This window comes from Gymnodraco acuticeps, unplaced genomic scaffold (assembly GCF_902827175.1).
Source record: "Gymnodraco acuticeps unplaced genomic scaffold, fGymAcu1.1, whole genome shotgun sequence".
Lineage (NCBI taxonomy): Eukaryota > Metazoa > Chordata > Actinopteri > Perciformes > Bathydraconidae > Gymnodraco > Gymnodraco acuticeps.
In genome coordinates this window covers 1,365,912-1,388,122 of record NW_022992289.1, presented here as the reverse complement: position 1 = coordinate 1,388,122, position 22,211 = coordinate 1,365,912, and the positions used below count along the sequence as shown (strand labels likewise).

The window sequence follows — 22,211 nt, the reverse complement described above, 5'->3', positions numbered from 1 at the left end:
GTCACTCCCCAGCAGGTGGAGGAATATACGACATGTTATTAATGTGGGAGCAGTAGAACGTGCAAGAACCCAAACATGATCGCGTCCATGGTCAGAATCAGCCTCACGCCGTACCAGATGGTGAAATCATAAGTCTGCAAACAACAAAGGCATAAATGAGTATGTTGAATTAATTAATTATTTTAAGAAGTAAAACGTTTTTTAATCAGAATAAGAAAATTACATTAAAGAAAACAATAATCACAGACATGACCTTATCCGTCTATGTACATTTTACATTTATGTTCAATTTAACATTTAATATTCCATTCCGTACACACTTAATGTATATATAATATCCTGCTTTAAATGTGTTATGTATATTTTCTACTTTTTTAATGCTATTTTATTTCAATTTGAGATGTTTACATTTTGGATTGTTTATTTATTGGGTTTTAATTTCTCTATATCAGCGGTTCCCAACCTTTTTCAACTCGGCCCACTTAAGAATCAAAACATTTTTCGTGGCCCACATTCAACCGTAAACAATACGGAAGCTAATTAAAGTTCTGATTCAAGTCAATTCAGAACATGTGACAAGTTGTAAATCCAGTAGTAGAGCCGCTGTGAAGGATTGTAATGACCGTTACTAAGGAGGATCGAGAAAGAGAAAGGAAAAGAGGTTAAAAAAAGAAAAATGTTTCCACACAAATCATAATGTTTCGCAAAGTATTTTTGGCGGCAAATATTGAATTTACATTTACACCCTTTAATATTTTATTTGGGCTTTTAGATGAAGACCGCACACAGTTGATAAATACAACTATTCTTCTGACTAAAATACATATTTGTAAAAGTCAATCAAGGAGTAATCTTAATCGAAGGTGTTTGAAGAGTAGATTCAAAATATAAATTATTTTATAAAAAATGATTGCCACAAAAATGAAATGGGAAATAATTAGCTCTGACGAAGAGTGGGATTAAAGGAACAATAAAAATGCTTAGCATGTTGTGTTTGGTGGTATTTGGTTGTCAACCTATTTTTGTTTGTGAAATGTTGAAGTGATCCTACTGACTGTATATTTCTTCTGTTTTTGTTGCCTTGTCTTTTTATGCTGCTGCAATGCAAAAATGTCCCAAATTGGGATCAATAAAGTCAATTATCAATAAATAATTTAATTATTTTAAGGAGAAGTAAAACAAATTATAATCAGAACAAGAAAATTACATTAAAGAAAACAATAATCACAGACATGACCTGTTTATCCGTCAATGAAAATGCATCACTAAAATGCAAACAAAATACATTTTATAATCCTGACAAATTGCACAGCGAATATATCCTTATGCATACGAGTTTTTTTACTTCACATCTATAAAATCTTTGGTTGTTTATCGTTACATCATTCAGTTTTACAGCTTCAAGCAAATGCCAGCATGAACCTTACAGCACACAATTTAAAACTCCTCCTAATTAATATGGTTCACCTTACAAGAAACTGTTAAAAGCTTTAAAATGATACGTAAGGCTGCACATCCCTTTGTTTTTAATAAACACAGAACATGATGTCTGTATACAGCAGGGGTGTCCAAACTACGGCCTGCGGGCCATTTTGAATCGGCTCTCAACAAATTCTGAAAGTACAATGGAATATGGCCCACAAATGAAACTTGTGCTTGTCTTGTATTTTACTTCTTAAAAGTATATGTAAACATATATTACACAGTATTCATGTGTTAATAAGCCCACTTTTAAAATAAATTCAGTCAATTACATTTGAAAACATTTCCTAACAAATCTAACTTGATAAGAAAAAAGCCCAATAACTTATTTGTATAACAAGCGTGAAATAGACCCTTCATATTTCCCCTAATAATAAGCAATCTGAGGCTTCTGTTTTAAGGGATGGGCTGCCAACATAATAAATGAAACCCTATGGAGAGCTGTGTGCTGTTTTGTTTCTTAAAGCATTTTCAAGTAACAAGCTTGACCTACATTTGATTGAGTTTGCTGACTTAAACCTTAGCCTATGAGGCAAAATACCTCTAGTGAGTGGCCCAGCCCTTCGTATATTTTTCTGTATGCGGCCCTCGTGAATAAAGTTTGGACATCCCGGGTTTACAGGAAGCATTTTGAAAAGGCGCTCTTTGGTTGTCCCACCTGTGCAGAGAAGGCAATGATGGCAGCAGTGATTGTCAGCATGGCTCCGATAGTGACGATGACATCGGATGTGCTGTGGAAGCAGGCGATGGTTCCCAACACGTACGCCAAGCTAAAGGTGACAAAAACCTGCAGGCACAACATTCACTTTATTATCTCAAATATCTTCTGAAAAATCTTTTTGGTTGCATAATTTAAAGATCTCCTATCATGCTATTTTTAGGCATATATTATGGGTCTCAGATATATACAAATATATATAAAAACATGTCTATGATGTGTTTAGCTCTAAATACCAAACATATAACATAGACATCCCTCACATCCCTGTTAGTTAAAGAATGGCTGACTCTCAGCTGGCCCCGCCCCCTTTTGAGCACCAGGCACACGTTCTGTGACGAGCTGTCTGCTCTGCTCAGATACAGCTAAATGCTGCCGTGATGAAACGCCATATCATGTTCAAAACCACATCAAGGATTATTTCATTTGGGTTCACAAGGTGAGTTCCTTTTTTTTATTTCCTGCTTTTTTACACAAACTCTCTCCAGTACAGGTTAGCTCTGCCTCTGAGTGTTAGCATGCTTGCTAATGTAAACAAAGACCATATTACGTCGAAAACACGTCAGGCATTGTTTCTGATAGTGACGTTTCTCACTCCCAACTCGTCACATATTGACGATCGGTCAGGGCCCCTTCACGTCACCCTATTACGCACTGGGTAACCCTTGAGCGTCAGTTTTCAACGGGCAGGGCGTCCCATAGCAACCTGGTCTCACCAAAATACGTGAAATGAACACGACTCCTTAACACAGCATTACATGGTGGGGAGTGGACACACATTTCTGCAACGTCCCACAGTGAGCTTAATGTTGTTTTCTACTCTATAAAATCTACTTTATTATGGAGGTATTCCCTATCTTTATTCAAGAGCGTGTTCTTTCAATTTGAGAGCATAATTTATTGATTTCACATTCAGATTTTGTATTTCTTTCAGTCAAACCCTGTCCTTGCGCTTAGATTTATCAGAGCCAAATTACGTGTAAAGAGAGGTTAAATCATTACTACATTTAAGTCTTTCCATAAAAGCGATATTTACTGAGCAGTAAATATACGCTTAGGCGCAGATAGCCTAGTTGACAAGAATATTTAATATTTCAGGAACTTTGACCTCAGGTGTTTCACAATATTTCCTTTTACCTGCAAACTCATGATTAACTGTCCTTGCAGCCTATTATTAAATGTTAAATTTAATCTGTGACAGTATATCTATATTGTGCGAAATGTGTTTCTACGCTCTTTTATTTGTAACACACCAGTCCCAGCATGTTCCACGGGTGACGCTGCCTGATGTCTCGGCTGAAGCTGAGGGTGCTGGTGGCCGCGATGAAGATGATGAGGGAGATGAAGAAGGCAAACAGGTCGTTCTGCTCCACATCACCTCCTCTTGTGATGAACACACACACCACACTGAAGGTGAACAGCGCCTGGACAGTGAGGATGCTGAACACCTGCAGGGAAAGATGAATAAACAAACTTCATTACTACATTTTTGGGTAAAACAGCTATAATTTTGACATTATAGGTTAAAGAAATAGACTGTCCAAGCATTCACAAAAATGACCAGAGGATAACACACTTTCCAGTATGCACTTCGTTTTTTTAATTAGCTCTCTAGAAACTTTAGTGCTTTAATGTGCTTTACAGGGTCTAATAGTCAGGGTGGTCTAATGCATTGATCCCCTTTAACCTTAGAAACCTCTTACATGAGAATAAACTAGTAAATGAACATAGTAAATATTGGTCAAACCAGTTTGATTCACAATCGCTGAAAACAGGAACAAAACAAATTAAAACAAATATATATTCTTTTTGTGAATGAACCCATCATATGGTCATATACTTAATAGCATTACAAAGATTTAGTTCAAGATCAATCCGAACTGTCATGATGATGTCAGACAAACTTTTGGCACCAGCCATGATGCATTTTGTTATAATAACCTTAAAAACAAGAACCTGTAGCTCGACCTGCTTACCTAGTCAATTATTTGTATCAGGGTGATGTTATGCTTCATAGGATTTACTGTTTTAGCTCGGATTTCAGTAAAACAGGTTCCTAACCTCTGAAAACAAATCAATGTCTGTGAACGCCTTTTTTTAACTTACATATGTCCTAAAGTATTATTTCCTTTTCAGATGACTTATTGTAAACGTTATTAGAGTCTGAACAAGGTAATTCAGTTTGATTTACAGCGTAAAGGACAAACTCTGAAAGAAATACACAATGTTGTGTTGTAAATATATGCTTTCATATCCTGTAAGTAATCTCCCCTTAGAATGGGAAGTCGGACAAACCTTTCTAACAAACGTTCCCCTCGCTATCTTGTCATCGAAAGAAGACGAGGCGATCAGCGGAGTTGTGTCCGACAGACCTTCAGGGATGATGTCCCGGAAAGAGTTGTACCCAGTGCTAAACTGTTTGGTGCAGGTTGTGTCTGTTTTGGCTGCAGAGTGCATTTTTGGGTCTGCAGAGTAGGGTGGAGGTTGCTCTCCTTGGTAGGGCGGAGGTAGAGAGGATGCATCAGCACCAGGAGCCTGCTGTGTGTCTCTGGATGTGAGGAGGTCTGTTGTATCAGACATGCTGGAGGACAATGTGGGTCAAACACAGAAGTTCAGTCAAAGAAAAGAGAACTGATGCAAACATTAGTTAAAAAGGATCAATTCTGTATCTATTGTATATCATTTACTCATTAAGTTGTGGAGCTGTTCGATCCGCAGTTCATGTTTTGACCACCTGCAGTAAAGCTAAAAGTATCCTTGTTTGGTGTTAGCGGGAGCCAACGCAAGAAAGTAGTAGTTCAGAAACAAGAAGCAGCATGGCCAGCATCAGAAAGAAACAGAAGAGCTTGACTTGCTTTATTTATCATTCAAAAAGACAGTTGAGAAATTAGGTTGGATTTTATTCCTGTCGAGACAATAAATATCCATGAAGATCTGTTTGAAGTTAATGTGCTTTAAATAAATATAAAGAGGCAGGCAGCAGCTTGAGCAGGACAACAAGGTGGATCAGAGAGAGCAGGTCGTTCAACATCAGCAAGACCAAAAAGAGAGGATAAAACAGGAACAACTCAAATAAATAACAAATTATGATCTCCCAGAATACAAAGTATAAAAATGAGCTTTATCCAAAACTTGTTTGTCGTGTTCAACCTTCAGCTGGTGAATGCTGCTGAACAAGAAATGGGGGGGGGAAACCCAGCATGTATATCAGCAGGAAATAAAAATAGATGAATGGAAAACATGACTGCTGAGATGATCACTCTCTGAGCACTGATAGCGTGTTATAAACTGTTAAAGAGGATTTTACAGAATACAATTGAGAGGAAAGGCTTATTTGTTTTGCATGTGATGTTGTCTCAGTCGTAATAAATCAGGTTTGGGAACAGGAGTGATCAACCGTTTCCCTGGATTCTCATCTGCCGTTTATGGACACAGTAAAATCCGGAGTGTTAAATTAACAGATTTGACTGTGTATGTCGTACTGTTGTACTATTTCTGAGTATTTTGATGAACTGTACTGCCTTTAACAATCATTTGCAAAAAACAAAACGTTGAATGCAATATGCAATGTCCAAAGATAGGGCGAATTGTGGGTGAAATATGTGCAAAAAATGGGCAAAAATCTTCCAGCTACAGAACAGTAAAAGCTGTCTGGCAACACAAAGCTAGCATCCAATTAACTTAGATTGTATCAATGTTGGAGGAGACTAATAAAAGCCTTGAACCTTGGTAATAAACATACCATACAAGATCTTCCACACAAATGAGCACACCAAATGTTACAGAAAACGTAATTTACTGCTGAACAAGTTTTAATGATCCATTGTTGTAGTTTTACTTAATATACCTGTTTCTTTTTTACATATATCATACAGCATAAAACCCAATGTACCAGCAGTGGTCTAGCAATAAAGTCATTTATTTTTCTGGCAGGTGTTATGAGTTGTCTATAACGGAAACTACTGCTATGAGATATTTAAAACATGTTAAAGCAATTAAAGTCAAATAAGCAGTATCTGCATGAGTAGATAATAGTAGGAATAGTGGCTGGGATCACTTAAAGGATTATCTTTAACCAAATAATGTTTGTTTAAAATCTTTTCACACAGAATGATATTAAATAATACACAACAGATAGTGCTTACCTGTTGGGTTATAGATGTGTCTGACACCTGACTGTGCTGTGAGAGGCGGAGCTGACACAGAAAGAAAACCTCATATTGTGATGGGTATCTTTATTTTTATCAGCATGTGTTACACTTCCTGGAGTGATGTTTAAAAAAAAAAAACTTTTATCGGAAATTGCAACGTCCGTCTTTGATTGAAAGTAGGTCAGTAGGAAAGTAGGTCAGACGTTGTAAAAGAGGCGGTCACTTTGTGGCAGCTCAGTAAAAAAATGGATGTATAGTTTATTTTTCGTCTTGTCTTTGTTAAATGTGTGCTCAAATGTTAAGACCAAAAGTATTATTAAACCTTGGAAATGGAATTGCTAATTCAAGTTTTTTTCAAAAAGCTCTTAAATGTAAATAATATTATAATTGTTGATCCTGTTAAGTGACAATATAGAATTTTGAGCTTTTGAACAATTTAGAATTTAGTGAAAAATATTATAAGCAGTGGCGAGCCGTCAGGGCCCTCCGTCAAAAATAATATTTGAAAACATTAAAAAAAAAAATAAAAATTAAATATTATTTTTTATATTTACATTTTTCATTAGTTTTACCAAAAATAACTTGATTTATTTGTTGGGGTCAGAGGGCCTAGGTAAAAAAAGTCACGGCTCACCACTGATAAGGAAACAAAATCACAAATAAATAAACAGGCTACATACATCTTTAAACATAATGCAAACATTTAGAGATACTATTTGTTTAAATATTCAGAGTTAAAATGAATGATTATTTGTTATATTCTATCGTTTCAGTTACATTCCAGATTCATTAAATGTGAGTTTTTCTTTGGTCATATATCACCGTGAATATCTTTGGACTGCTGGACAAAAAGAGCAAGTGTGTGATTTCTTTTTTGTTTGATATTTTATCTAATAAAAATGTAGAAAAATAATTTGCATATTTATCTATAATGAAAAGTAAAAATTGCTGCTCTTATAGGATTTGCAAAAAAATAAAACCGTTTAGATCTAAATGTCAGTGTTAAGTGCCAAAGGTTTATCGGAATAAATACAAATAATCATATTATAATGTGTAAAATTTCATGTCTCAAGGAAAGTGACAAACAACCAAACGCATCATTGAAAACACTTAAAAAACACAAAACCGACGTTCACAAAACATCTCACACATATTTATTGTAAAAAATACATATAAAAACAATTTCTGAGACATACAAAAGATAGGAGCTTAGAAACAGTATATTGAACAGACAAAGACCAAGCCATATTCTTGAATTGCATTACATATTTACAATTTAATAAATAGATTTTCAATTTGTTTCGTTATACCAGAGTAAAGGCAGATTGTCCATATCTTCGGGGTGCAGTTGCCGCTGTGGTGACTCTTCGAAAACATTGGGGCAATAGTGCCCTGATTTAAAACCAAAAGATTCAGGGACATTTATACAAAAGACCGTCCTTTGTTGGAGCTATTTAAAACACACAACGTTTAGTTAGCATTGGTAAAGATTGAGGTATTGCACCACACAGCTTAGAGGGGGTAAGAAAGTAAATGAGTTTTATCTTTGTCAACAACCCAAACACCACCACCAAACTCCTGCAAGCAAACACACACACACAAACACGCATCCCTCCCAGCCAAAGTATACAACGTCATAACTTATCACCACAACAAATGTAACGTCTAATGATCAATGCATCTCGTCTTCAACACTCTCTCACACAATGCCCCCAAATACACAGACAGACTTTTGGCATTATTTTTCTTTCTATTCTCCAATACAAAAAGTTAGAATGGCTGCCCTCTAGTGGCCGGACAACTTGTAGCACCTCAGACTGCAGAACACTGGGGAAAAACAAGAGGCTGGGGTGAACAAACTAACCAGTAGGAAACCTGTGCACCGGGCTGACCTCCAAACGGATCCATACCACTTTTGAGCAGCGATTTAAAAACACGTGGTTCAGGCAGGCAAAGCAATCGATTCATGTTGTGTGTTCTCATCTCAATGTTAGACAGCATCTGTTGAGCAGCCTTTACTGCAGGGCTTCAGTTCAGCCCTCAAAAACACCACAAATACCGGCTTGCACAAAGAAACCCTTCACCAGGCAAAGGCAATCAACACACGCACACAATGCAAAGGAAAGCCATTTAACACAGAGCAATAATTATGTGATGATATAATATATAAAATCCCAAAAAAGATAGGGGGTCAGGATGGGGGGGGGGAGTTATGTAATAATTTACCATCAGCTGTCCAATAGCCTCCAGTGTTGGGAGAGGCAGATGCCACATGGTGTAAATATGCCTCAAAAATACATCCCTCAATCCGTCCGTCCTCTTTATCCCTGGCATGAGTTTAACCAGATGGCAAAACGTCGCTGATCCAAAAATCCGGACAGAGTGGTTGCGAATGAGGAGGAAGAAGAGGGGCTTGTGGGAGGAAAAAACACTAAACCGCATTCAAATTACAACGGGACCACATGAGACACGTTGCGTACCAATGCCACGTGTAACGGCTGTTGGCCAGCTTCATTGGAATACAAAATTATCATAAAAAATAAAAGAAAGGGTAACCCGCTTGACCAAGCATACTTTAGGCAATTTACAGTAAACACACACAGACAAAATCACACTCTCTTGAATACACACTCATGCTCAGAACATTTCCTGTCCCTGGTCATCATTTGAACACACAAACATACACACTCACACAACCTTATCCCAGGCTTTGTGTGATTTTTTTTTTAAATGAATCAGCCTTGAAGGACAAAAGTGCTCAAATTGGTGCCAACACCAGCGCTTCTACGACCCCATGGAATACCTACAACCTTTTCCTCAACACTCAGCAAGTAGCAGCACGTTAACCTCGGCGCTGACCAACTACCTACAAAAAAACTGACCTACTTAGAAAAACGATTTGCCCCGAAACTTCCCCTGAAATGTTTACAGGTAATAGAAAAGAGAATACACCTATTAACGGCAGCACCCATTCACCAAAATCAAGCCCTCGACCTCCAGCTGGTTCAAAATAAAGCAACGTTTACGTGGTAACGGTTCACGCTTTTGGTGTGAGGTTGGTTCATTTGGGGTTAGCCCGAGGAAAGAAAAAACATTCATCCAATGTATGACATGGAACAATACTCTTTTTGCAAAATACTTAATAAAAAGGACCAATCGCGTTTGGAGGGAGAGAAAAATACATGGGAGAAAATCCACGGTCAAATCTTACGTGTTCCTCCCCAAAGTTCACGATCACTCCGGGCAATTTCCATCGTACTGGGATAGGTTTGTTTTATATATATACTGTATATATTTATATATAAGCTCCGTTGATTCAAACCAAGTCTGTAAAATAGAAAGCGAAACTCCTCCACTTGTATTCCAACAAGGATCTCGAGCGGAGATTAGACGGAGCGACATCGAAATGGCCTCGACCAAGTTCAAATGGACCGATCCCAACGGAGAAGCTTCTTCTTGGGATCGTCTGTTCTCCAATCAAATTTGTGTTTGCGTGGGAGAAGAACAGTGGGTTTTTATTCGTCTGATTACACATTTTTATTGGGATTTTATTGGGATTCAGTGTAGTCTCCTGTAAGGGCGGGAAAAGAAAGGGTGAAGATTAGACAAAATAACGCCTGTAACAGCATGTACATTTCTGTATGAAAATCGTGTCGAATAGATCCTTAGCGGGATAGACATATTTGTTATATGATCAGATAGTTCATGATTTCAAACCAATTTAAGACCATTTTTTTTAGGGTCAGGGTTACAATTTGTGCCAGATTTCCTTGAAGCAAGCCATCAAAAAAAAAGGAGCGTTTGGTATAAAAAAATTAAAAAAAACTATTGAAAAGTTTGCTAATTGCATATCCTGGTTTTTAGGTAAATCTCACACGTACATACCTGAGTCGGTTGGTCACTGTGCAGAAAACATGTGACCCCGGAGTCAATCGAAGGGGTGTTCAGGGCAGCAGGGCTTCACCTTGGACCAGGAGTCAATGCAGCTACAGGGAAGAGGAGAAAAAAAAGAGTCATTATATTTTTTGATTAGCTGATGTAATTGTTGCTAAACCTCTCTGCCTCTGGCGCATCCCAAAAGGCTTCAGTAAGGTAATCCACTTACTGACAGTTTGGGAACTAGGGCTGTCCCGAATACCATTTTTCGGGCTCCGGATATTCGGTAGTAATCAGCAGCGAAAATTCCGCTTCAACACGTGTATTTCGGTTTATTCACGGCATTCATTTTGTTATTCTACAGCAGGGGTGGCCAACCAGTCAGAGGTTAAGAGCCACATGTTTTCTATGTTACTGCAAGGAGCCACATCAAACACACAGTCACTGATACCGCTTGTTTCAGTTTTTTGTTTTCTGGAGACAAGATTTCAACCACGTCACTGATTCATTTTTTGTGGCATTGGGATATATTTTTAAAATCCTCTGGAGCAGAGAGGAGAGCTGTGGATTATTGTTATTGATTAATGCATCAGTGTTTCTTAGGGTCAAAAACACTAAACCCACAAATTAAAATGAAAGCGTTTAGTTTATTTAATAAAAGAGCACATGTTCAATGTGAAAAGTGACAGTAGTTATAGATTATTTGCAATTTGATGCTATATATATTTTTTTTAAAGTATATATATAACACCTTGAATTTCAGGGGGGGCGCGGGGCTCCGTTGGCGGCTCGCAGCGCCCCTCCAAGACAATGGTAGGGGAAACACTGAATAGTGTTTAATCAACAATAGGTTTCCCCCCCTCAAAGGTGATTGGTTCACTGCATCGCAGGTATTATTGTGATTGGCTGTTGGGCCACATCAAAATTAGACGCGCTGTCATCCTCTCATACTGACACCTGACACCACACATACACACGTAGGGAGAGCCGGGACGAAAGTAACACGGGACGAAAGTAACGGAGCGATTTTATCCGAGCCCAAACAACTTTGACCGGCCAAATTACGTCAGAATGATCAGCATTCAATACTTAACAGACCTACTAAATATCAGGTTTAACTGTCAGTGTTGTCACGATACCAACATTTTGGTTTCGATACCAAGTCAAGAATTGCGATTCCGATTATTTTTCTTAAAAAACGGGAAACAGTCTTAAATGTAATTATTGTGCTTTATGTCACACCAGAATCATAACCATAACACAAACTTTTAAACAATGAGAACAATAAATGACAAGAATTCGTATTAAATAAAATTAATACATTTCTCACAGACGGGCCTCGTGGTGTCCGTGGCTTGCCCTCACTGTCAGAGATATAGCTAAAATACTTCCAAATTTAGCTTCTGGCATATTTTTTGTCAACAAGCCGAGGCGCAGCGGCAGTTGCACTCCCACTTGCAGCCATGCTTCTCGTTTTCTCACATGCTCTGGCAGCTAGCGCGTGCACGAGAGAGGGGAGGGACTTAGAGCGTGCTTGAGAGGGGAGGGACTGCAGGCACTGCTGCAGTGCAGGGAGTGGAAGCAGAGCGCTGAACACACACGGCTCTTATTAAAACAGCGCTTTCTTACCGGAGTACTTTCCCCCGTCATTCTTAAAGTACCGATACTAATGAAACGGAGGAATCGTAACGTTTTTAACGACAGGGTATCGCGGTATACCTTTCAAGTATCGGTACACCGTGCAACACTAGTCAGGAGTCAGTGTCTCTCCCCCAAACTCACACATATACAATTCGATATGAACTGAAGAGCCGCATGAAACTAGGCAAAGAGCCGCATGCGGCTCGAGAGCCGCGGGTTGGCCACCCCTGTTCTACAGTATTGTTGTTTTATAGTTATTTGTTAATGTAACGCAATTTGTTTTCTTTGAAATTGAAAAGTATATCGCATTGTGTTTGTTACTTTCGTTGCAGTTGTATATGCAGGGTTCTTACACCTTTTCCAAAGTCAAATTCAAGCACTTTTCAAGCATTTTCAAGGTGCATTTTCCAGCAGCTTACAGCTGTTGTAAATTACATATTTATATACACATACTCAAATGATTATTTCCCTACCTCACATTAAATCAGATGTTCTTTATGCTATAAACAACCACATGTGTGTTTCGTGATAGCCTTCTACACGAGGATGAAAAATTAAAGAAAAGAAAACTAAGTTTAATATTTCAAAAGGAGTGACCTGTACGTAGACTGGGCCTCCCATATAACCTGTCTGAGCCGATATACAACAATCAGCCAAATAACTTTTCAATACATTATTGATTACTATTTTTGAGGTACTTTTAGGTTGGCAGTGAACATAAGTCAGAGGTAAATGGTGTACTTTTCCTCCACTACATGTATCTAATACCTTTAGTTACTTCACAGATGTGGATGAATGATGTGAAATATAATCAAGTGTTAAATCAGACTTTAGTTCCACCTGGAGTAAATCCACAAGGTAATTTTGACTACTCAAGACACCTGACTTATACTTCTTCAAAGGAAGACTGCGTTCATTCTACAATTACATGGGATTAAAGCAAAATGTAGTTTTACTTGTATAATACTTCAATTTTATATAAAAGACAGTTTGTTTTCATCTGTTTTCAAATAAACAAAGTATTGGCTTTCAGAATATTAAACTTGTTTCGGCAAATTCAGATGATAAATACAACTTTGAAGCTTCGGCTATAATTACAAGCAGAGAACGGACTAATGTAACATCACAGCAAGCATAACAACAGCCGGTGTTTCTTATGAGTGTTTCCCCCGGTACACAAACGCAAAAAATACACACACACACACACACACACACACACACACACACACACACACACACACACTACACACACACACACACACACACACACACACACACACACACACACACACACACACACACCACACCACACACAACACACACACACACACACACACACCACACACACACACACACACACACACACGACACACACACACACACACACACACACACACACACACACACACACACACACACACACACACACACACACACACAACACAAACACACACACACACACCACACACACACACACACACACCACACACACACACACACACACACCACACACACACACACACACACACACGCGAGCTTCCCCCAGACCAGTAATACAAACGAACATGTGTCTTCGGGTCAATGTGACCGATTTCGATAGAGCAAGTTACATTTGGTTTAGGTACGAAACATACTACCAGTAGAAATACATTGCTTTCAAAATCGCTCTGTGTCGAATCAATAGATTATATTTCGTGACTATAACACGAAATGCCGTGAGTGCTTCATCCTCTGAACACTAGTGATGGGAATTCCGGCTCTTCTTGGTGAGCCGGATCATTTGGCTCGGCTCACCAAGAAGAGCCGGCTCTTTCGGCTCCCAAACGGCTCTTCAGTTTACTACATATTATACCTTTTAATTAAATCAAATGTAGCCCTGTTTTGACTAATGATTTATATGTGTACACATATATCACTTAAATTATTCAATACATCCTTTGTACTGAAGTATTCAAAAGTAAAAATTACATGTTTAATATAAATGATTTGCTGTGGCCAATTGTTTTCATTGCATTTACAGACCCTTGTAACTCTCTGATACCACCCAATGAATGCATTGACTTGCTTGTAGAACCACGCTACACAAAACAAATAGCAACACCTATAAAAACTATTTAAAAGAAAAGGGGCTACTGTATCGACCTATATAAACTATATAAATATAGTTTTTTTATATAAAAAAATATAGAAGACTATATAGACCAAAAAGATCCTGCATTTTAGCCATGCCTCATTTCGCTATATTTCCTCTTTCCAGCGCTGTTTTTGCAGGGGGCTGATTCTGTGAGCTGCAGCTGACCACGCCCCCCTGCAGGAGAGGGGAGCGTGCTTTGAGATCAGCTGCTGGGCTGTCAGAAGAGGGGGAGCAAAAGAGATCTCCGTCCTCCGTGTTTTATTCTTATAGAAGTAAGAAGAGAAGTAATGGGGCAGAAACCCTCCTTTTTACGCAGCGGCCCAGACATAGACATCAAACGGCGACACATATTCAGTTGCCAGTTACTTTGGCATTAGGGCAGGGATATCTAGATACTTTCCAAGGTTTGACATAATGAATTGTGCTACTTTTAAAGCAAGCAACGATGTTTTCAAATCTGTAATCAAAAAGCTCCTCAAAAACGCTATCGAAGCAGTTCCTGCCGTTGCTACGTTAGTTCAAACAGTAACAACGGACTCTTTTTCTTAGCGGATGCATGTCAATTTAAATCAATACATAAAACTATTTTTTAAATCAATAAAATCATTTTCTAAATCCATAAAAGCATTTCAATTAATATTGGGAGTCATGTCGTTACTTTGTTGAGAATGTGGCCATGTAATAAGCGGGATAATGTGCACATTGCACAATGTGCCTTCAAGCCGATCTAGATCCCTCCGCAAAAAAAACCGGCTCGTTTATCCCCTGCAATTATTATTATCCCTCAATCGAGTTCGCTATTCAGCTAGCAAACGTTAGCTTAAACAAACGTAACATGCAACGTTAGCCTAATCTAAAATGCTCTACTACGGCGTACCTTTCATGTGGCTCGTCAGCACAGACTCTTGCATCGTTATGTTTGCAAACTTTGCAGGAGGCTACTCGTGGGCTTGACCCTCGTCTTAGCCATGGCTTGTATTTGTCTTCTGCTAGCCAACGCTCGTTGTAACTGCAACCTCCTGGCACACTGTCATCTATCACTCTCATCAGAATGCCCAGGTCACACGTAACACAAACACTTGCAGGTCTCGGGCATAGCGCGGGAAGGTGCAGCGGAGCTGTTTTATGTAGAAGCGAAGCAATTATTTTCTTTTAATCTAAAAAGCGAACTATTCAGTCAGACAGCAATTTATTGTAAAAGTAAAGCATTTACATTTTCAAGCACTTTATCTCAATTTCAAGCACCATTCCCAAAATTCAAGCACTTTCCCAACCTTGAAAACACCACGTCAAATTTCAAGCATTTTCAAGGATTTCAAGCACCCGTATGAACCCTGTATATGTCTTAAGTGTAATTTGGCTTGGCTTTCTATTTGTGGACATGCTTTTATTTTGAAGGAGAGTTAGTGCAGTTGACAGGAAGTTGTTGTTGCTTTGGAAACAACGTGACGGAGTTTAACGGAGAAAAGTAATATCTACATATAAAGACGGAGAAAGTAAACGATAACGTTTATGGTTAAGTGTTAGCACCCCCCGAAGAGGCACAAGCTCTTACGTTGATATTGGAGATTTCAATAAATTTGAAAACAAACTAAATGAATATCCGAATAACGAAATAAATTAAAACCCGAATAGTACTCCAACGAACGAATATTCGGGTACAGCCCTAGTGGGAACCAGACTAAAAGTAATCAGAGCAGAGGGCTGTGAATATGTTCGATGGCTCTCTGACTCGTTAAATGCATCAGGACCAAAGAACAGTAGTATTCCCAATCACAAATATAAAGATTAAACAACTATTCTATATTTGAGTATTTTATAAAAAAAAATAAGGACGACTAAATAATAAGCAACTTTTTGGATATTACATTGACATACATTTATTTAATTAAACTTTCAAATAAAATGCAAGACTGCACAAGTTGCAGCTCAGCAATGTATTTATCTTGCGTCACATTTAAAGAAGTATGTTCGGGTTTTAGACTGAGTCAAATTATCTTGAGCTTTAGGAAATTGTGACGCCCTTTATGCACTTTTTCCAGATTCTTTTAAGACCAGATGATTCACCGACTATGTGAGAGAAAAGTCACAGATGTTCTCCTTGCAGCCCTATACTAATATATGGGTTGTTAAAAATAATGTTCCTTCTGTACACTTTGTGAACATGAACTGTATGCTCATTTAGAACACTGTCATCTTTTAGTTTTCAAAAGTTCCAGGCTCTTTCCAAATCCCTACTCTCTACTGGGTGGACCAGCGCGTCACAGCCACACCTAGCGGCACACAGCTAAAAGCTCAAAGGCTTTATCTGAGAAGAACGTCTTTTTAAAAAGGTGCCCTATTACGCTCATTTCAGGTTCATATTTATATTTGTCTCTACTGGGACATGTCTCCATGCTTTAATGTTCAAAAAGCCCTTTATTTTTCTCATACTGCCTGTGCAGCAGCACCTCTTTTCACCCTCTGTCTGAAACCAGAGCCCAGTCTGCTCTGATTGGTTAGCTGGCCGGCTCTGTTGTGATTAGTCAACCTCTGTGTTTATTGTGTTTATTGTATTTTGTTACTCTGGCACAACAATTTCCTTCGGGATGAATAAAGTCTTATCTTATCTTAGATATGTCCCACCCCTTAGACTATCATGTTCAATGTGTTGGAGCGCTAGCTAATAGAAGCAAAAGTGTTACATGGTGATGTCACTATGGAGCGGAAGTAAACGCAGGAGTCAAATGGAGGCGTTTCAGGCAGGGGGGGGGGCTTTCAAGACCGTTAACATGCACAAAAACCTAAACACACTACAGGAAAAGGAAAACCAGAATACGGCCTCTTTAAAGTATACTGTCCCTCTGCTGGTTATCCGTCAGTTAAACACTATGTGCTTTTAATGTTGTCAATGTCGTTATCAGAATGTTCATTTCAAATAAAAAAAAGCATTTCAAACGGTTGAACCCACAAAGATAGAAAAAGAAAAAGAGCAGACAGGATCTTCACTCTGATGAATGAACTAATCTTGGAAAATTACAAGTCTCAGCAAGTCCCGTCTCACACCGAGCTAAATTAAGGGAAACCGTTTCCCCTTTCAGAGTTGGGAAAAACCGTATCTGGAACACAACCGTGTGCTTTCAAATGATTAGGATATGGGCTGCAACATGCACACACTGGTGGGTCTTTAGCAACCTCATGGTTATTTCCTGATAGGAGTTTCAAAGGGCTGACAAAGTGCTAATTAGGTCCAATTAAAATGTAATGAGGATGCCGTTATTGAAAGCACATTGGCTAATGTATTTTACTTGTAAAATAAGAAGAAAGAAACACACTGCTGATCTTTTCCTGAGACAAAGTAAAAAAGATTTTGTGTAGTACTCATCCATTTTATCCCATGTTAAAATATTACGTTTTTTTATGACAATAACTCAGAAGTGAAACCATGAGATCCTGGAAAAGGACAATAGACCTCGCTCAGAAATGTGAAGTGATACATGCACTAGTACAGACAAAACGTTTGCTTCCTTATTTAAGAGAATCATTACCTTCAGTTACCACATTTTTCCAGATCTGGAAATAACCATAGATAGGCACAACGTTGTTTTTAATCTCACTCGCGGAATTTGCATTTTTCAACCCGTCTCTCTGCATTTTATTATAATGCAAATGTATCAACTGAACTTTGTTACCTCTTATGGTAGACGCAGAGGCAGGCCAGCCTGGCGATGGTCTCTCCCTGCATCAGATCCTCCAAACAGATGGAGCACTCTCCGCTGTCTTTACTGAGCACATCCGCTGTACACACACACACACAGCAACTGTAAGTGTTTCCAGAGCTTTAAAAATCACAGGCTTTGTGCCATTTTGGGGATATATGATACTTACTATTGTATGGTAGGGGAGGAGACGTGAGGCAGCTCAGCAGGTGATCCTCGATCCGACCCCCAGGGAAAGGTTTGGAGCAGAAAGGACAGCGGATATCTGTGCAGAGCGGAGACACGGCACAGCTGAGATCAACACGCTGTGTCACAGCAGCGAGACCTAAATGATGGAGGATGTGCACATCATGTTGCACACTGAAGCTATGTTTGGACATCTAGATTACACTCTGGGCAAACCAAGGAACCACAAGCAGTCATCCTTAGAGATCCGGAGACAGTGTGGATGATGTGACTTTGAGTATAACTGGAAACTTTATTTGACTGCATGCACCGAACTAAACAGTGACTCAGGCTGAGTGAACGGGACAGACAGTGTGCCTCGCTGCTCTGAATTCCCCTCCTCCATCTATGAGCTGCTGCCAGCATGTGAAGTTGTGACCCATTTCCCTACTCTTGCTAGAGGGCTGTCCTGGGAAACCCACCATACTTTTGTGTTTTGGCACCGCAACAGCCCCATCTCTGTGTCATCGACTTCCAAATGCAGGCCAGAGCTGGCAAACGTTTGGCAATATGATATATACAGGGGTTATGATTCAGCAGTACTGCAAGAACACCGATATGTTGTCATTGCTAAAAATATATTTTAGGAAAACTGCGTATTATTAAACAACATGTATTATATGGTTTAAAAATATACTTTTGGTATGCAATCACAACAGTGCATTTATCACAGTCCCTGTAACATCAGTGCTTTGAGAGGCCACATCTTAACAAATTAAATAATGGATGAACTATTTATTAGAAATCAACACTTTGTTTTAGAGAATCAATACAGCATCACAAAACATTATTTAATGTTGCAATAATTAATATTTGGTTAAACCCTAAACCCCTACGCAAACAAAGGGTGCTTTTTCACTTCCCCTACACAGCTTCCTATTTTGAATGCGCTTAAACCACACGTTGGTCAGTTACTCAATGTTTTTAACTTGCAGGATTTGAAAGAGCATGTTTTCACCAGTTCCAGTTTTACACCACAGCTCCGTTTCTTACAATGAGGTCTCTGAGGATTGTAGTCAGTAAGCACAGGAAAAGAGATCATCTGTTCAGGAATGTCAATTCCCCAAATAATCCATTTTAATTTCAGACGGGGGCGAGTGAAAGCTGCACTGGGAACAATTTGATTCATAACTCATTGTGTAAATGTCTCTGAGTTGGTGTAATATTGTTTTAGAGATATTTTCTTAGAAGGCATTTCTGACTTTATATTGCTGTTGTGGCTGCATAAAGTTAACAATGAATACTCCCACCTCCTCCTCAGCCATCATATCCATATTACTATCATTTTCTCATCTTCACCCACTCATGTCTTCAGTGAAATAGCAGCTGATTTAAGGAAGCAGTTATACCCCGCATTTTACATGTTGAGGTATTGCGTAATTTAACGCATTTTAAGTTCCATGTAATCCACGTATGACAGCTGTCTTAAAATGTAAAAACATGGTGCATCACTTCTGATGGAGACCAGCCAAGTATGAAGGCAGGTGTTATTTATGCGACACAAATAATAACAGGACATGAATAGAAAATACTAGTGACCTGACATAATGTGTGGAGGATTATAACCCTTTACTGTCATATTGTGTGCTGTGTGTCTAGGAAGGAAATCCACTGGCCCGTTTTTGTGGAAGATAATAAAACAATCAATACAACAAAAATGTCACATGTTGATAATATCGTGTTTCAAATGAAAATGTTGAATATAAACAAATATCATCCTCTGACTTGATTTTTCATTAGAATCTGGGTTTTGGCCATTAGGTGTACACATTCAAATACTTGTTGTGGTGTGAATGTTGCCACCAATGTCCACACTACCTATTTTTTAAATCTGCACAGCTCTCCACTTTGAATATAGTATATTATTTGACTGTACTCAGTTTCTCACATAATTATATTGTGTTCAAATATTGTCTTTAATTTGTCACAATAGTCTACAAATAGTATTTTTTTTAAAATAGCTTTCATAATATGACTTTAATTTATTTTTTGCTACGTATTTTTCTTTCTGTGTCTTTGTAAGCACCATTTAGACCAAAGCAAATTCCTCGTTTGTGTAAACCTAATTGGTAGTAAAACCTATTCTGATTCTGATACATAACACAATGAGAGAAATTAAGTTGTACTAAGAAAAGGAACCACACAGACTATAACACCTCTTGTTAAATACCAACTATTTGAAATATCAGATTGCACATAGCACATAGCAGCCAGGTTTTTAAGGGCGTTATATATATTGTACATATTGCCAATGTGCAATATATATAATGCCGTTAAAAACTGTGCAATATACCTGGCTGTCAAATCCCCAGAACTGTTACAGGGTGTGTATTTTTGTAAAATGTGTAACTTTTCTATTCTAATTTATTTTTGTATCTTTAGTACTTTTTTATGCCTGCTTTAGGTAACATTAAGTTGTCTTTTGTGCTCTTTTTCTGCTGTAACAATGTACATGTCCCCTCTGTGGGACTAATAAAGGTATTCTGATACATAAACACAATGAGAGAAATTAAGTTGTACTAAGAAAAGGAACAAAAAGTAAGAGTGAATGAACTCACTGCCATGGCGGTTGTTCACCCGGTACAGGCCGATCCACGCCTCGGACACCGGCCGCTGGTGGGAGCCTCGGACCCGGGCGGACCTCGCTCCCACACTGCGGGCGGAAGAGTGCCTATTCCCGGGCAGCCGCTCGGAAAAAGTGCGGTGGGGCGTGCGGCCTGTCTCCTCTCCTGACGGATGCTCAGCCACCACGGCGGGCTCCGGGCTTATATCCCCGTCTTCCTCGGGTTTCCCCTCGCTGTGGTGGTCCTCCGCCGGGCTCACACTGGAGGACGGGGTGCTGCTGTGGAGGAGGTCTGCAGGGCTTCCGTCCGCGCTGGCACCCCCATGCTGGTCCGAGTCGCTGCCCTCCTCAGACCGGCTCCGGTTGGCCTCCGTTTCCTCGAAGCTCCCAGAGAAGTCGACCATGAGACTGGTGGGCCTGGTGCAGCGGGGTCGTCGGTAGGAATCCCGCTTCGTGCCATCTTTCCCAAACGCAGGGGAAACCGGGTCTTCCTGGAGGCGACTTGCCTCTCGTCCCATCTCTCCTCAGCGAGCTAATTCAGCTGCGGCTAGCCGAGCTGCTTCCTCAAAGCGAACCACCACCGAACAAGATGGGGGGGGCGAGTTAACCTCGAAACGACCCTTAAACTGACAGGTATTCGTCTTGGGATTTTAAATAATAATAACAACTGCCTGGCAACGGAATCAACAAAGATGATAGATGTAGTTCTGTGTTCCTTCTCTCGCCTGAGTTTGTCCTCCCCACATTTTCCTTTCTTTTTTGACGTGCCCCGTTCTCTCGCTGCTGCAGCGGAAATAGAGTTCTCGCTTCCTCCTTTGCGCACTACACACACAGTTACGGTAGCGTCATCACGTCACCCAAATATTATCTTATCTAACAATAAAACACGTTTTAAATGTTTATGTTTTCAATGTGGTTTAGATTTATAGTAAGTGTGTTTTTTCCCAGAGCAATCCCGTCTTTATATTCAATAATTTGAGGGTAGGCAGTGGGCACCCATACATGCGCTATTACGGTAAAAATAAAAAGGTCACAATAATTTCGTCCAATCAGCGCTCTCAATTGTATTATATATTTGGCATAGGCTATGTGTTCCTTTCCTTTGTACAAATTAATTATTCTCATTGTTTTTATGTACGCACCATTTAAACCAAAGCAAATTATTAGTTGTTTGTTCTTCGCACTTTCGCTTCTTCCTGTGCGCATTATACAAGACATTACGGTAGTGTCATCATGTCACTTAAGCATTATCTTACCTAATAATTAAAAATGTTTAGTTATTAATATTCTGATATTTGATTTGATTTATAGTAAATGGTATTTTTTCCAGAGCAATCCCGTCTTCATGCGTCTTTTTATTCCATTATTTGAGGGTAGGCATCGATACAGGCGTTATTACGGTAAAGAAATTCGACCAATCAGCGCTCTCAATGTTCTACGTCTCAGAGGCAGCTGCTCGGATGTGATCATTTCCAGTAAACCAGTCATTTAAGCTTTCTATGCTTCAGAAATTCACTGTCAGCTCGCAGTAATATTAAACGGTGACAAGAAGATACGTGTGTCTGGGGAGTTGACATTCAGTTTTTCCCGGTGAGTTTCTGCTTTAAGTCTGGGTGTGTTTACGCTTACTACCACGCCTATTAAAAACTATTCCTGTATACAAAACAGTAGGCCTGTAGGAACAATGTTGACTAAAAATGTTATGTATTGCACTTAAAAGTAT

The 22,211-nt window shown here is 39.1% G+C and overlaps 2 protein-coding genes and 1 pseudogene across 2 annotated transcripts in view; 1 reads left to right on the top strand and 2 right to left on the bottom strand.

The window, feature by feature from the left end:
- Position 1: 1 nt before the first annotated feature.
- On the bottom strand, positions 2-6,593 carry LOC117540851 (annotated as a pseudogene).
- A 3,309-nt stretch (positions 6,594-9,902) lies between these two features.
- zgc:66427 (uncharacterized protein LOC406256 homolog) lies at positions 9,903-21,295 on the bottom strand. The gene is made up of 5 exons (XM_034207720.1): positions 20,484-21,295; positions 17,870-17,965; positions 17,674-17,779; positions 10,237-10,337; positions 9,903-9,922 (listed from the first exon to the last, which is right to left on the bottom strand). Exons 1-4 carry the CDS (start codon positions 21,004-21,006, stop codon positions 10,280-10,282), a joined length of 783 nt encoding a protein of 260 aa, XP_034063611.1. The 5' UTR covers positions 21,007-21,295; the 3' UTR covers positions 9,903-9,922; positions 10,237-10,279.
- A 627-nt stretch (positions 21,296-21,922) lies between these two features.
- The window catches only part of tep1 (telomerase-associated protein 1), a 41,023-nt gene continuing 40,734 nt past the window's right edge, over positions 21,923-22,211 (top strand). Inside the window, exon 1 of the mRNA XM_034207719.1 lies at positions 21,923-22,078. The gene's annotated coding sequence lies outside the window, so the exon portion shown is untranslated. The remainder of the gene's footprint in view (positions 22,079-22,211) is intronic.

Bases quoted from the DNA above. Each gene is read 5' to 3' on its own strand.
- zgc:66427 (XM_034207720.1), bottom strand. From the start codon at position 21,006: ATGGGACGAGAGGCAAGTCGCCTCCAGGAAGACCCGGTTTCCCCTGCG. The intron at 17,966-20,483 runs GTGAGTTCATTC...CGCTCTGCACAG, and splicing joins GGTGAACAACCGCCATGGCA to ATATCCGCTGTCCTTTCTGC. The intron at 10,338-17,673 runs GTAACAAAGTTC...TCTTCCCTGTAG, and splicing joins CTCTGCGTCTACCATAAGAG to CTGCATTGACTCCTGGTCCA.